The sequence below is a fragment of the Mirounga angustirostris genome, unplaced genomic scaffold, assembly GCF_029215605.1.
Source record: "Mirounga angustirostris isolate CCGP_5_RB_7025 unplaced genomic scaffold, mMirAng1.0.hap1 SCAF_10, whole genome shotgun sequence".
Classification (NCBI taxonomy): Eukaryota; Metazoa; Chordata; class Mammalia; order Carnivora; family Phocidae; genus Mirounga; species Mirounga angustirostris.
In genome coordinates this window covers 22,014,540-22,029,977 of record NW_026991718.1, presented here as the reverse complement: position 1 = coordinate 22,029,977, position 15,438 = coordinate 22,014,540, and the positions used below count along the sequence as shown (strand labels likewise).

At 42.7% G+C, this 15,438-nt stretch overlaps 2 protein-coding genes across 9 annotated transcripts in view; one reads left to right on the top strand and one right to left on the bottom strand.

Moving 5' to 3' along the window:
* The window catches only part of MRPL33 (mitochondrial ribosomal protein L33), an 86,901-nt gene that overhangs the window by 533 nt on the left and 70,930 nt on the right, over positions 1-15,438 (bottom strand). Inside the window, exons 2-4 of one of the 2 annotated variants that reach the window (XR_010405477.1) lie at positions 14,769-14,931; positions 11,660-11,826; positions 8,550-8,826 (exon numbers count right to left, since the gene is read on the bottom strand). The gene's annotated coding sequence lies outside the window, so the exon portion shown is untranslated. The remainder of the gene's footprint in view (positions 1-8,549; positions 8,827-11,659; positions 11,827-14,768; positions 14,932-15,438) is intronic. The other variant, XR_010405478.1, reaches the window with a different exon arrangement.
* Positions 1-15,438, top strand: part of RBKS (ribokinase) — an 89,331-nt gene that overhangs the window by 12,012 nt on the left and 61,881 nt on the right. For all 7 annotated transcript variants that reach the window (XM_064572033.1, XM_064572035.1, XM_054509670.2 and 4 more), the window contains exon 2: positions 4,706-4,838. In XM_064572033.1, coding sequence (XP_064428103.1) covers positions 4,706-4,838 — 133 coding nt within the window. The remainder of the gene's footprint in view (positions 1-4,705; positions 4,839-15,438) is intronic.

The following is a 15,438-nucleotide window of genomic DNA, read 5'->3' as shown; positions in this document are numbered from 1 at the left end:
ATTAAACCCGTTTTGCAAGAGAAGAAGCTGGTTCAAAGAGGGAAAAGCTGTCAAAGGTAATACAATCAGTAAGTGGCTCAGGCCTGATGCCTTGCGCAACTAGGCTCTAGCCACGTGACCTCTCAGAGCCCAGAAGACTGCGGGGCCATCTGAACATTTAGCAGTGTTTCCTCCTGTGCGAATTTAAAATGTGACATTTTTAAAGCTATGAATTTGTTTTAAATTCAAATATATTTCTTATGATTGGTTTTCTCTGTCTGCGGTTTCTCCCTCATTCAGAAACTTCACTCAATTTTTAATTTTTAAAGGGTAGCAACAGTGTATTACTACCAGTATACTGCTCCCTTTTTATTTTCCTTTTAACCCCTTGCCCGTGGCACCCTGCTAAACCTCATGTTTGAATTGGGGCAAATCATATTAATGCTTTCATCGAGGGGATGGTGCGTTGTGCAGGTCCTTTCTTGAGCCAGACCTTAATTTCATGATTTTAATAAGGAAAGAGATAGGAAAGCCTAGTTCAAGGTAAATTAGGATTTATAATTCAGGAATGCTTTTTTTTTTTTTTTTTTTTTTTTTATTTGAGAGCCAGAGACAGAGATAGTGAGTGAGAACACTGAGCGGGGAGGAGAGGAAGAAGCAGGCTCCCCACCGAGCAGGGAGCCCGATGCAGGGCTCGATCCCAGGACTCCCAGAACGCTGGGATCATGACCTGAGCCGAAGGCAGACACTTAACTGACTGAGCCACCCAGGCGCCCCTCAGGAATGCTTCTGCCTGTCTGTAACTAACTTTCTAGTTGCTCTCAACTCCGCTTTCCATTCCATTTACTTTAAAAAAATAAAATAAAATAAGCAGTAAACTTAGTCTGGGTTCAACAGAAAGGTCACAAGGCAAAGGTCTAAGAGCATATAATCTGTGCACGGCTATAATCCAGGGAGCAAGAAAAGCCTATACAAAGATGCTTGATGTGTTTAACTGGTTACCTGCTGCGGACAGCCGGGGAACTATGACCAAGGAACAGAAACCCTGGAATGGAAAGAGAGTGGCATTGGGCAAGGCTGTGTTAGGTTGCACCTACAAGGAGCCAGCTACCAGCCCAGGTAGCTGGGAAAAGATGCTGAGAAGCCAGATGAATCTGAAGTAGTAACAAATGGCTTCCCATAATGCACAAATATATTCTTGTTGCGTATATCTCTGTATATAAAGTAAAACATGAACTTTCGCTCCCTCTCTCCACCCTTTTCATGGATACCTATCATTAACATTTCATTTTCTGTGCATTTACATATTATGACAACATATACATATATCTTTTTATCTTTAAGAAACATGAGTTGGGGCGCTCCCCTCTACCTGTTAGATGCTGCCCGATTCACAGATCGCTTAATAAAGCCAATTTGATCTTTAAAAGAAAAAAAAATGAATCAGATCATAATAATCTTGTGCTCAGACATTTTTTTTCCACTCATATATTGCTTGCATTAGGGTTAGGATTTATTACATTGTCAGCAAGTTGCTTTTGTCCCATAGAGGTAGACTGGAAAACACCGATTTAACATTTGTTGAATTAACACATGAATGAAGAATGATAGTCTGTTTTCTAGTTAGAGTTCCTACTTATAGGAGAGGAGTGCTGCTAATACTTGTGAATGCAGTGGGCAAGGTCTGGTAAACCATGGGATTGTCGTTGCCAGACAACTGAATATCCCCACCAGTCTCCTTCCCATTCATCAACCCCGCCACATCCGCATTTCAGAAGTAGGAAATGGAAGCTACCCAGGGGAGACACAGAAAAGAGAGGTGGAAGTGAGGGGCTAATTTTCTCTCCTCACTTCTTGGCTGAGACCATGGTAATAAAAGACAGATTAACAAGAGAAAAACAAACAAATGTATTAACCTGTATGCCCCAGGTATACATGGGTGATGCCCAGGGGAAAAGGAGTGACTCTCCAAGGTGATTAAGAATTCAACTTTCTTGATAGGGAAGGGCAGTGGGAGGCCTCTTAGGGGAGAGTAAATGACTTAGGAAAGATGAACTGGCCCTCAGTAGACTAAATAGGAGGTATGAGGATGTTTGTGACGTTTGTCTGGGTGTGGTGTTGACTTCTTGTCTGTGACACGAGTCCGTCCTTGCTGGTTGATGAAACTCCCAGGGAGGGGATTCATGGCTGTTGAGTCTTTTGGGGGGACTGGTCTTGAGGCAGATAAGGGGCAGTTCAGAGAAAGCCTCTCCCTCCATTGGCTACTTTTCACTGGCCGACAGCCCAACATTAGCACTATACCAAAGTGGTACATTTGGCCAGTGTGTCCTGAGCTCCTCCATTCATATTCTGCTACCCTTCAGGGAGACAGGGGAAGTCTCTTTAAAAAATTCACTCAGTCAAAAAATATGTTAAGCCCATGCTAAGTGGCAGGCACTCTGGATAAAATGGCAGACTTGGTCCTTGTCCCCATACAGGGAGAGTCTACAATTGAAGGAAGAAAGAAAGAGTAGGGCAGAGATGCAGAAAGAAAAGAGTAGAATTCCAAAGGAGGGAGAAATTTTAGTGATGGCTAAGTTAGTGCAGTGCTTGTGTTAATATAAGCTGTTTAGAAAGGAGTTTTAAATCCCAGCCATCTGCTCCCACATCAAACACAACACTGTACCCCCGATTTCACTCCTCCGTCCCATATATACACATCCCAATAATCATCTGCTGCTATATTTTTCATGATTTCCTACAGCCAATAATAAAAAATATACTTGATTCAAACCAGAGGACTGGGACCCAGATCTAAGTATAAACATAGTGGAAGTCATAAGTTTCTATACCGACAGTCTTACTAATTAAGTTATTTGGCCTGTTTTTAGCCACATTGGATATTTTTTTCTTTTTAAGGTTGTTAAGGATGTTTGTAGCAGCATATCAATAAGCCAAGAAGTCACATAGTTACTCAGTCGCACAGATTACTCATCATTGCCTGTTCATAACAGAATCCTAAAATGTTTAAGATTTCTGATGCAAATCAAAATCTCATCATCACTTGTCATTGCTAAATTAAATGACAGGATAATAACATTACATTAAAACCATTTTTCTCTTGATTGAGTACCTTTTTCAGAAGTGAACCTTGTAGATGGATATTTTTTTTCATCAGTACTATAAATGCATTTAGAATTGGAGGTAAAAATAGCAGTGAAAAGGGGAGGAGTGGAATAGAATGTTTTCAAATTATTGATGAGTCTCTTTTGAATCTCAAATAGCCATATTTGACACTGCAGTGTTAGGGAATGGAGTAGGTTAGCCCAATTTACTGAGACTTTTAGAACTACATAAAGGAGATGCACAGGTTGAACTTGGTCATTATCAACACCATCGTGTGTTCTTGGCATCAGTCATAGATCATTCCATTGCAAACAGGCTGTTAGTGACCTGTGGGAACTGGCATTGTCCGGGTACTCTAAGATTAGGCACAAGAGACTGATTTCAGATAGATCACAGCCTAGGTGGGAAATGAATATAAATTTCAGATCTGCCAAAACAGGGTAGGTTCTCAATCGACTTACTGTCGTGAACTTCCCTCTTGGCCTTTCTTTCCCATCTAAAGCTAATTAACCTTTTTGGTCACACCTGCCATCGCTCCATCTGGCCCTCGGCCCACTTCTTTCTGGCCATCCAGTCCTCATGCTGATCAAGCCCATCTTCCTCACTCACTCACTCACACTCACCCTTTCCATTTTCACATCTTCTGTCCTTCAAAGATGTTTCCTCACATCTTCCAGTTTAATGTTATGAAAATCAGACCTGGAGGAAACCTTTTACTCTGACCTTTTGTCTCCTTTACTACTACCCTCACCAGGCAGTAACAGGTGAGCGAAAATCCTTAGCTCTTGGAGAAGTGCACGATGGTAGAGACTGAAACCGGTTGGCTAGGAGGTGATAACAGTTGAATCTGGGTGATGAGTGCATGGGGGTGGGGAAGTCAATATACTGTTTTCTCTAATTTTATAGGTTTGAAATTTTCTGTAGTAAAAGTTTTCAACTAAACTTAGCTCTCTAGACTCCATTTTTTAAGAATAGATGCTCTTTTTGAGTCAGTACCTGAAATGGGTGGGATACAGGATGGACTGGGACTAACACCTATCCTGCCATCAAAATAATAACCCACTCCTGCCCCACCTGCCAGGAAACAAATGGGATTCCTTAGCGCCTAGAACTGCAACTTCCCTCTTCTCCTTAGGTCCTTTCTGAACCTGGTTACCAGAGCCCTGGTACACTTCCTACTTCTTGTTAAAGTGACCAGATAAACCAGTACAGAAACACACATTAACTTGGTCCCACGTACAAGTCCCACTGTGAATAAAGGTCTGTGCTGGGAAGTGGGAATTGGAAAGGACTTCCATCCAAGAGCTCCCCATGATGAAAAATGGAGGCATGCATGAACACCCCTGATGCAGCCGACAATAGAAACTAAAGTGGCTCTAGGAGCGCAGCGGTGGGACTGTGGGGGGATGGGCAGGCATCCTGTCAGCAGATGCATTCTGGATATCGAGGCCAACTACCAAGTGTTATCTTAAAGGAAAAGGTGATCTTCTCTACTTCTGCTTGCATTTCTGATGGCTAAGACTAGACTCATCAGAGAACCTTCCCTCTCTCTTCTGAACTTAAATTGATTGCAGTTACCAAGGTGCCTTTTTTTTTTCCTTCTCTTTTTAAATTATGGCAGTCTTACTTCTCGTTTGCCCAAAACCGGAGAAACCATCCATGGACATAAGTTTTTTATTGGCTTTGGAGGGAAAGGTGCCAACCAGTGTGTCCAAGCTGCCAGGCTTGGAGCAAAGACGTCCATGGTATGCAAGGTAAGTGTAAAGGACAGTGGAGAGGATTCTAGAGGCAAGGGTCTGGTTTTAAGACTTGGTTTTTATTTTTTAACTATTTTAAAGGGAACAATTCAGTGGCATTTAGTACGTTCACAATGTTGGACAACCACCATTCTCTTAGTTCCAGAACATTTCTGTCATTCCAAAGTAAAACTCCCTACCATTAAGCAGTTTCCCCCCATACCCCACCCCCCAGCCTCCTGCCCCTGGCATCCACCAATCTGCATTCCGTCTCTGTGGATTGATCTATTCTGGAGATTTCCTCTAAATGGAATCATAAGATACATGACATTTTGTGTCTGGCTTCTTTGACTTAGCATAATATTCTCAAGGTTCATCTACCTTATAGCATGTATCTATTTTATTCCTTTTGTGGCTGAATAATATCCCATTGTATAGACCATAATTTGTCTATCCACTTGTTTGTTGATGGACACTTGAGCTGTTTCCACGTTTTGGCTGTTGTGAACGGTGCTGCTGTGAACACGCATGTGCATGCACTTTGCTTGAGTATCCGCTTTGTATGGTTGTTAAAGATTGAAATAGGAGAGGGTCTTTTTCCTTATCCTTTATATTCGTTTCTACCTCACTGAGTCCTCTGGGAAGTAGCTTAATGCTGCATTCCTTTAACTTACTGAGCTTCTAAGTGAAGGGTGAGAAGTGAGAGGAATTTGCCTACTCCACTGGGTTTCTATACTCTGGCTTCTAAACAGCAGAAGTCACCCGGTTTTTAGCAATTTTTGCTGCAACACAGCTTTTGGAAACTTGGTCTAATGAGTGGTGATTCACTCATCTCTAAGTTATTTCTTCTAATACTAGCTCTTGGATCAGAAAGGAATCTGGGCCTTAATGAACTACCTCTAACTAATCCTTAGGCATGGTTCTGTTTTCAGGTATGTAAGGAAATGACAGTAAGATACGATAGTCCCTATTCCTATCCATCCGGCTGAACTCATTTGAAAATAAAATTGGCTACCAAAGGTTCAATGTTTGCGTGTTTAATGAAATTTTAAGATGCTAGCATTCTGGCAGAACACTAAAGTTTATTTTAGGAAAGCTAGACTCAGTCTACACACTAAAGGATAAGAAAAATCTGAGAGATTTAAAAGAACGAGTTCACTCCTGTGAGCTGGGTCAGTTTTACCAAAATTTCTCTGCAATGTCATTTCCCATTGTATACAGCACTCTTCTCTCCACAGGCATCTTTCAATGATGTACAAACTATACAATTATCATTTCATCTGCTAATGAGCTGTAGTTTTATTTCTAATTTAGGATTAACCTGATGAAATTCTCATCTAGCTGTTTGGTCAAAAACATCACATGAAGCACAAGATTCAAAGTAAGAAACGCACATCTTCTAAGGTTGAACTCTGAAGTGTCAGTTAATCATCCATTAATTATTGATAACCTAGTACGTGTTAAGAATTATGGGGCTTGGAGAGGGAGCTGTAGGCCTGACCGATCCTGTACTTGATTAGAAATGAAGGGCCTGGGGAGTCATCAGATGCTGCTGACTTAACGGGCTTGGGAACTGGAAAGAGGAGGATATTTCCTGGCCGGGGAAACATGGACAGAGAATTGGTATTGGAAGCAAAGTACCAAAAATGGCTGCTCTGGGAAGAGAGGGAGTTCCCTCGAGCTGGAGTCGTAAAAGGAGAGATTAGAGAACCCCTCTTGGAAGCTTCATAAATGCTATTCATGTAGCCATGAAAGTCAAAATTGGATGTCCCCTGGGATCTCATCCAATTCGAAGATTGAGATCGGTGTTATTTTGGGTCTGTTGAATTTGAGGCAAAGAGAAACGCAAAATAGAAAATATTTGAGTTGTGGAACTGAACTTGGGAAGTGAATCATACAACCGTCAGGAGTGGATGTGAGAGGAATAGACAGCAGAGGGCTGTATTTGGGGAAATGGCACAGTCAGGAGTTTGATAAAGCAACAGTGCCGTTGGTTTTATTCTGGTCTGGGCACGACCGTGTACAGTGGCATCTGTACCGTTGGGCAAGCTGTTTATGTCTGCAGTGCCCCAGTGCAGCTGTCGGCCCTTCAGCCCCGCGCTCGGTTCTAGCCTGGGTGTCCATACAGAGAGGATGAGAAAGCATGGCTTCAGCCAAAACCCATACGGGTGACTTTGCTTAGACCACCTGGAATCTTTAGACACAGATTTCTTTAAGCTTAAACATGTTGCATAATATTCTCAGATTTCTTCAAAAGAAAAATACCTTTTTTATAATAGAAACTGTTGTTATCCATTCATGATACTTTTCCATGGTGAACTATATTCTTATTAAACAAAATAGCCAACCGGCTATATAGCAGTTTTTTTCAGATGACAAATTCCAAGTAGAAACCAAAATCGTGAAATGACTCAAGATAAAAATTAACAGATGGAACAAAAGAAAAACAGGTAGAAAATTTCCTCCGGTTTTCTTAGCAACATTAACTTACCTACGACCACCCTGCAACAAACTAAAATCCAAGCTCTGGTGAAGTAAGACTGACGGCACATGCAAAACAGCTTATATTGAGCTCAGGGGAATTATTTGCCAAGATATTGTGACAAGGACTATTAAGCAGTCCATCAATATGCATCCAGCGAAACATGTAATCATGAAACACTTGAAGTCGTTAAGGAGTTGTACAGTCAGTAGTCACCTGAGTCGTGGCCCCAAGGCCACAGCCCAAGGAGAATTGGAAGTGATATTTTCAGATTACAAATCCAGGCAGATATCATAGAAAATGAAAGTCTTGGGGCGCCTGGGTGGCTCAGTCATTGGGCATCTGCCTTCGGCTCAGGGCATGATCCCAGAATTCTGGGATCGAGCCCCACATCGGACTCCCTGCGCAGCGGGAGGCCTGCCTCTTCCTCTCCCACTCCCCCTGCTTCTGTTCCCTCTCTCACTGTGTCTCTCTCTGTCAAATAAATAAAATCTTAAAAAAAAAAAAAAAGAGGGGCGCCTGGGTGGCTCAGTTGGTTGGGCGACTGCCTTCGGCTCAGGTCATGATCCTAGAGTCCCGGGATCGAGTCCCGCATCGGGCTCCCTGCTCGGCAGGGAGTCTGCTTCTCCCTCTGACCCTCCTCCCTCTCATGCTCTCTGTATCTCATTCTCTCTGTCTCAAATAAATAAATAAAATCTTTAAAAAAAAAAAAAAAAGAAAGAAAATGAAAGTCTTGGGACACCGGGGTGGCTCAGTCGGTTAAGTGTCTGCCTTCAGCTCAGGTCATGATCCCAGGGTCCTGGGATCGAGTCCCGCATCGGGCTCCCTGCTCCACGGGGAGCCTGCTTCTCCCTCTGCCTCTGCATCTCTCTCTCTGTCTCTCATGAATGGATAAATAAAATCTTTAAAAAAAAAAAAAAGAAAGAAAGAAAAGAAAATGAAAGTCTTCTTGGCAGGGCAAAGAGTCTGTGAGAATACCTTTCATAGGACTTCACCCGATTTTCTTAATTGTTTCCTCCTCCATCATTCCATTCAAGCTAAATGTTATTTCTTGATATCCAAAACTGGCTGCTCAGGAGGGCCAGGGTAGAAAAAAAAAAGTTCGAGATGCAGTGGCCCAGTCTGAGCCCAAAGAGCCTGCTTCTTATGTGGTGGGAAGAAGCCCTGAACAGGTGCGGACCCAAATGACCCAGATCTGAAATCAGCCAAGTGAGAAGACCTTCAAGAAACTACCTGGTCTTACTTACCCTGAACATGACACTCTCAAAACTCTCTAGGGACGCTTGGCTGGCTCAGTCGGTAGAGCACATGACTCTTGATCTTGGGGTCCTGAGTTCAAGCCCCACACTGGGCATAGAGCTTCCTTTAAAAAGAAAAAAAAAAAAAAACCCACCTCTAATATAAGCAGCTGTGTGTTTTCCTTGCAGAATGGGCAGATATTAAGCTGTGTGACAGAAGCGGTGTGTTAGAGCCCAGGCCGCTCAAAGTCTGATCCTCAGGCCGGGCCGTAAACTGTCACTGGGTCTGAACAGGAATTAAGAGTAAGCAATTAGCAACAGTTATAGCATTTGACAGAATAATGCTATAGCTGATGAATATAATAGTAATAATAAATTAAGCCTGGTATTTTGTAGAAGTCTTTTCTGTTTTTATTTCATTGTTGTTATATTTTACAGAATTATTAGTCCACAGTGGATTGAAAATGGAAAAAAGAAAAAAACAGCCTTTGCTACAGATGGCTTGAAAAGCAGTATATTAGAGTACTCATCTTTTTAATTTTTTTTTTCTTAAGATTTTTATTTATTTGACAGAGAGAGACACAGCGAGAGAGGGAACACAAGCAGGGGGAGTGGGAGAGGGAGAAGCAGGCTTCCCGCCGAGCAGGGAGCCCAATGCGGGGCTCGATCCCAGGACCCTGGGATCATGACCTGAGCCGAAGGCAAACGCTTAACGACTGAGCCACCCAGGCGCCCCTAGAGTACTCATCATCTTAACAAAAAAGGTTAGGTTGTCTGTTAGATTACTGTGGGACAGTCAACTGATTGTGCATTAAGATTTAGTTTTCAGAGATCAAAAAGTAGTCACCAGCGTTTTCCAGGTTATATATAATGATGTGAAATTTGTCCCTTCCTGAATTCTGCTGAAGGACGACTGACTAAAACTACTGGCTATATTGATTAGAATGCCTGGCCACATGTCCAAATACAGGGTACCCTAGGACCCAAAGCAAATAAACAATATGTGTCTCATACAGGAAGAATGGAAGAAAATTGGATTACCACCAGCGACCTCTTACCTCCTACCCACCTCCACTCTCAGATAAGCGGGACTCATAAATGGGGACTGTAACATTAATTTTCTATGTTCAAGGCCATTATCCCCATTTAGATGGGATTTAAACCACCAGCTAGCTTGAACAACAGGAATTTTCTGTATTCTTCTGTCCTCTTTTATGACAAAGCCACAAGTGACAAGTCAAAAGGTTAATATGAGGGACTTAATTCAAAAAAGCAACGGCTGGGTTTTGTTATAGGACAACAAATGCATGTTAGGCTCCCAGACCTGCTGTTCATCATGACCCTCAGGCACTGAGAAGTCACAAAATGTCTTGAATAACAAAGATTAAATTGCATTCAACTTGGTTTTAGTGTTAATTATATTTCTGTGCATTGTAACTTTGAGAACTGGTAACCTGTTTTAATAGAAGGGATAACTTTTTTAGCAGAAATATTCGACTTCATTTGACCTTGGGTAAGATATCTTGGTCCTATAGGTTTTACTTACCTCAACTATATGTCGATAGATGGAATTCCTAGATGTTTTCTACCATTCAGGGATTCCAAACAGCCCATTCCTCAACCATTGGGAAACGTGGACATTCAATATATGGTAGTGCTAACTGCAGCCACCTTCCTCGGCACTGGATCCTGGTTCTGGACTGTGGAAGCCACTGACTGGCTCTCCCTCAATGCAGAGAGCCTTCTCGGTGGTAAAAGTGAAGGAAATACCTCAGGACCCTTAGCTAGAGGAAATGCTCTTGCTCCTGATCCACCCAGTCCTGCTGTTTTCCATTATTCTAATTTACATCTCTCTATAGCTGCATTATCCAAGATGGCAGCCTCTAGCCATGTGTGGCTGATTTAACTGTAATTAAGATAAAATTTTAAATTGAGTTGCTTTATCATACTGACTACATTTCAAGTGCCTATTTGGGGTAGCACAGATAGAGAGCATTTCATCACTGCAGAAAGTTCTGTTCAACTGCATGACTTTAAAAGCTTCAGGGAAGAGCTGAGCCTGGGATTTCCTGAAGAGCAGCTGGGATTCTAGGAGTTACCTTGGCTTAACTGCAAGTGGTTGTCCGTAATTGATGATGACCTGGCTTCTTTCACCTGGAACACACTTACCCAGGCTACCTAAGACTATGTGCTTTTCCCAGAATCCTTCTGCCCAAAAGGATTTCACTGCTGCTACTGAAAGAGTATAGGAATGCCTTCCAGGGGGCTATTAGAAGCAAAACCTTGTGTAAGACCTTCTGGCAGCCACAGCTAGGACAGTCTGAGTGCCTGTAGTCATGTCCCTTTAAGAATGATAAGATAGGGCGCCTGGGTGGCTCAGATGGTTAAGCGTCTGCCTTCGGCTCAGGTCATGATCCCAGCGTCCTGGGATCGAGTCCCACATCAGGCTCCCTGCTCCTTGGGAGCCTGCTTCTCCCTCTGCCTTTCTCTCTCGCTCTGTCTCTCATGAATAAAAAAAAAAAAAAAAAAAAAAAAAAAGAATGATAAGATAGGCCAAGGAAAATGAACAGACAGGCAACTAAGATGACCAAATACTTACAGAACACATTTCACGCACAGGACTTAAGGAGGGATAAACATATGCTAAGCTAGAGTCTCCGATAAGCTTCTAGGGAGGCTAGACTCCTAGGAAGATTGTTTAGGCAAACAATATAAGGTGGTATTCAATTAAATATTTAATGGTATCTACTAGGAATGCTCTAGGAGTTGAAATGAGAGCATTAAGAAGAGCTAGGATGGGGAGGTAGGCCTTAAGTTGCACTTGAAAAACAGGTGAGGTTTGATTAGATGGAGAGAGGAAAGGATTTCTAAGTTCTCAGAAGGCAAGAAAATAGACACAAATATATTGTACTCACCTTGTGTTTTAACACAGTCAAATGATAACATCAAGTTAATAGTGCCTTTCTGCTGGCCACTCTGTAGAACAGAGAAATCCAATGATTTTTGCCAAATACGAGTGTTAGAGAAGCCCACAGAGAAAGGGGGGCAAGCCTGGTGACATCAAAATGAGACCGGAGCCCGCAAAGACAAACGTGGCACTGTGTGTAGCTTTACAATACCTTGATCCCCGTGTTGGACCCTATTCGGCCTCTCGCCCCGGGCAGACTCTGCAGGCCACATTCCGCGTTCCCACTTAGTTGACTTCCCAACGTAGTGCCAGGCAGGACCGCTCTCCTTCCTCGTATCGTCCACACCAAGCTTCACACGCACTCTCCCAGCATTCATCCTGCAATCCAGTGGGCCTCAGCTGGAGGCATACATTGTAGTCACCTGGGGCGTGGGCCACAGTCCCACCTACATGGGCTGATTTCATTGATCTCGGGTGTAACCTGGGCACCAGGATATCTGTAAGCTCCTCGGGAGCTCTAATGCCTAGCAAAGGCTGAGAACTCCTGGTTTCCTACCTGCCAGAGAGAACTCACCCCAGTCCCACCCTACCTGGCTCAGGTGGAACCATTTGCCGCAAAATGTAAAGAATTTTAACTAGCTGGATAATGGCAGAACTGAAATTCGATTCCAAGTTTCCTGACTCCCATTCGCACTATTTTGCTTCATGGCCAAGATACTTACACTTAAAGTTCTCTTATCAATTTGATAGGCAAAATGTGACCGGGAAAACAGAGAAGCCTCCAAAAATACCTACGAATGTTCCCCTATGATATTATTATGTCAAGTCCTTTTTGTTTCAAGGACCATTTGAAATCATTCACTGTGATTTTTTTTTATTTAAATTCAATTAGCCAACATCATTGGTTTCAGATGTAGTGTTCAAGAATTATTCACTGTGATTTTCATTCACAGTCATTACAAATCATTCCATTTGTATCATTCACTGTGATTTTCAAGATGCTTTCAGTCCCCTCTCAATGGCAGGCAATGTATAGCACCTTAGCCTCGGTTGCACTCCTCTGATTTGTGCTTATGAATTTCCAGTTCTTGGGGAAGAGGCTTACATTTGAGTCAGAAGTAGCCAAAGGGGGTTGGAAGATGTTCGCTTCTCTCGACCTTTTTTTTTAAAGTCAATCGAGCAGAATAAATGATTGTGTAAGAGGTTTGAGGGTGGGGAAACAGGGAAAATGGCATTCTTTTAGTATGACATTGCCCAAAGCATCTGTGCTACTCTGTAATGCAGAAGGAAAAAAGAGCCCTGAGATCTCTGCTGCTTTTTGCCTACGTTTCAATATAATAAATATGTATGTCTAAGACCCACACATGCTCGCGGTTGGCTCTGTTATTCTTATGGAAGTAACAGGATACCTGGTTACATTAAGCAGCATTAGTTTCACCATTAATGCAGATGTTATGTTTTTATTACAATAATAGTAATACAGTCTTATTTTTAAAATAATTCAGTGCCCCCGCCTGCTTGCTTCCATGACCAGGTGCTCTTCTATTTGAAAATAGGGAGCAACAGGAAGAATTGGAAGCATCAGGGAGAACCACACAGGCAGGATTGAATGCAAGCAGCAGGTATTCCCCAAGGGAAGTGGCCATGGAGGCAGCAGTACTGAGCTGGTGATGATGAGGATGGGGACAGGGACAGTGATAGCACCGAGCCCTTATTGAATCCTTTACAGTTGTCAGCCCGCTTCTTGCGGGTTATTTTATCCCCACAGCAAACTCACTGTGACTCTCCAGATAAGGAGACTGAGGCCGAGGGGCAGTTACAGCGGCTTGCCCCAAACCACACGGGTCAACTGCCCTGACACAAATGTGAATATCGCCCTCCTACTCAGTTCTTTTACTTGGTAATGTGTCACCACGACCCTGAGGCAAAGTTAATGCAGCTAAGGTTGACTTCTCTTGATCCTCAGCAGCGTCATTACTTTGCCATTATTTTTTAATTACCAGATTTTTATTTTTGTCATGGAAATATCCAAGAGGGCAAAGGCGAAGTATTTTTGTTCCACGTCTCACATAGACAGCCGACAGGTTTGCCAGGAATTCACTATTGGAATAAATCTGGAACCATCACCATCCCTGAGGGACGTTGCCCATCAGGTGATTCCCAGAGCAGGAAGAAGACAGGCAGCATGGGGCATCTGGGGGGCTCAGTTGGTTAGCGTCTGACTCTTGATCTCACTCAGGTCTTGACCTCAAGGGTCTTGATCTCAGGGTCGTGAGTTCAAGCCTCAGGTTGGGTTCCATGCTAGGCATGGAGCCTACTTAACCATTACAAATAAAATACGACTGCAGCAAGCCTGCCAAATGCAGTTACCATGAGCATAATCCCTGATTATGCCTTGGATGGGCACGATATTCCACTTGGTGTGACAGGTGCCTCTCTAGGTCTGATTTTCCCTCCGACAGTTTCTGAGGGCAAAGCCACATGCTTTTTGGTTTTCTCCTCCCTTTGAACAATTCTTCCTAATCCCTGCACTTCCTGATGTTTATATCATCGCACCATTGATCAAATATGCCTTTGAAATTCACCTTAAACAGATTTTGCCTGTAGTAAACTGATAGGAAAGGGGAGAGAAGTTTCTTTGCTCTAATCTGTACCAGGCCCCACATGCCTACGAATGGCCTTCCTCTAATCCCTACAACATTCTTATAATGATGCTTTTCCAACTATATAGTATCTTGATTGCCCATGGGAGAGAGCTAAATAATGTTTAAAAAAAAAAGAGAGAGAAAATTTATTTCTGGTATGAATCTTTGACCTAAGAAATGGGATGCTTCAGTAGATAAATGGCCAGCCTTCCATGAAGAAAACTTTTGATAGATTACCTCCTTCCACCGGGGAGCTCTCCCCCACAGCATTGCTTTCTAGTGGATGCTCTTCATTATAGAGATAGAAATTCTGTTAATAAGAAATTATTATATATTGTTCAAGCTTATTGGCTAATCAGCATTTCTGCCAGACAAGGAGCACAGGGAAAAATGTCCTTTGAGGAAGAAGTTCTCAGAGGTGGCATTTAAATCAGGGGTCAGCACACTACCACTCATGGGGCAAATCTTGCCTACTACGTATTTTTATAAAGTTTTATTGGAACACAGCCACATCCATTTGTCTACAGATTTTCTTTGGCTGCCTTCACTCTACAACAGCAGAGTTGAATAGTTGCAAAAGAGACCATCTGGCCCACAATGTCTAAACTATTACCTCTCTGGCCCTTTATAGAAAAATATTTTCCAACCCCTGATCTAGACAATCCAAAATCTTACCAGGAAGTTTTCTCTTCACTCATTGAGGATCTTGGCCCAAGTAAATCTCTAGGTTTCTTTCTATTGATATATCCCGAAGGGAGCGATTTTCCGTGGAAAAGCAGAGCACAGCAGGAGTGGCTGAGACCCAGATAGATACATGATCCGTTGAAGTAGTGCTCACCTGCAGGACAGAGAAATCGTAGTTCAGGAGTGGCAAGCCTAAAGCCTAGAGGTACCAAGCAAGTAACATAAATTGCAGTAGGCCAGGTGGGGGCTCTGGTCTAGAGAGCATGCACTCACCTTTGGGGCAGTTCCAGCTGGGTGGCCTTGCAGGAATGTGGGCCCAGTGTTACCAGAACCTCTGGATTTTCAGGACCTCCTGGAAATTTGTTTTTGTGAAGTCCCCTAACTGGTTAAAATTTAAAAGAAAACCAATATAACACTGTATGTTAACTACACTAAAATTAAAATAATAAAAATAAAAGAGGGCATCTGCGCAAAAACCTGCACATTAATTTATCATTACCAAAATTTAGAAGCAACTCAAGATGTCCTTCAGTGGGTAAATGGATAAACTGCAGTACGTCCATACCACGGAACATTTTTCAGCACTAAAAAGAAATGAGTGATTAAGCCACAAAAAAGACATGGAGGCAACTTAGATGTATTTTCTAAGTGAAAGAAGCCA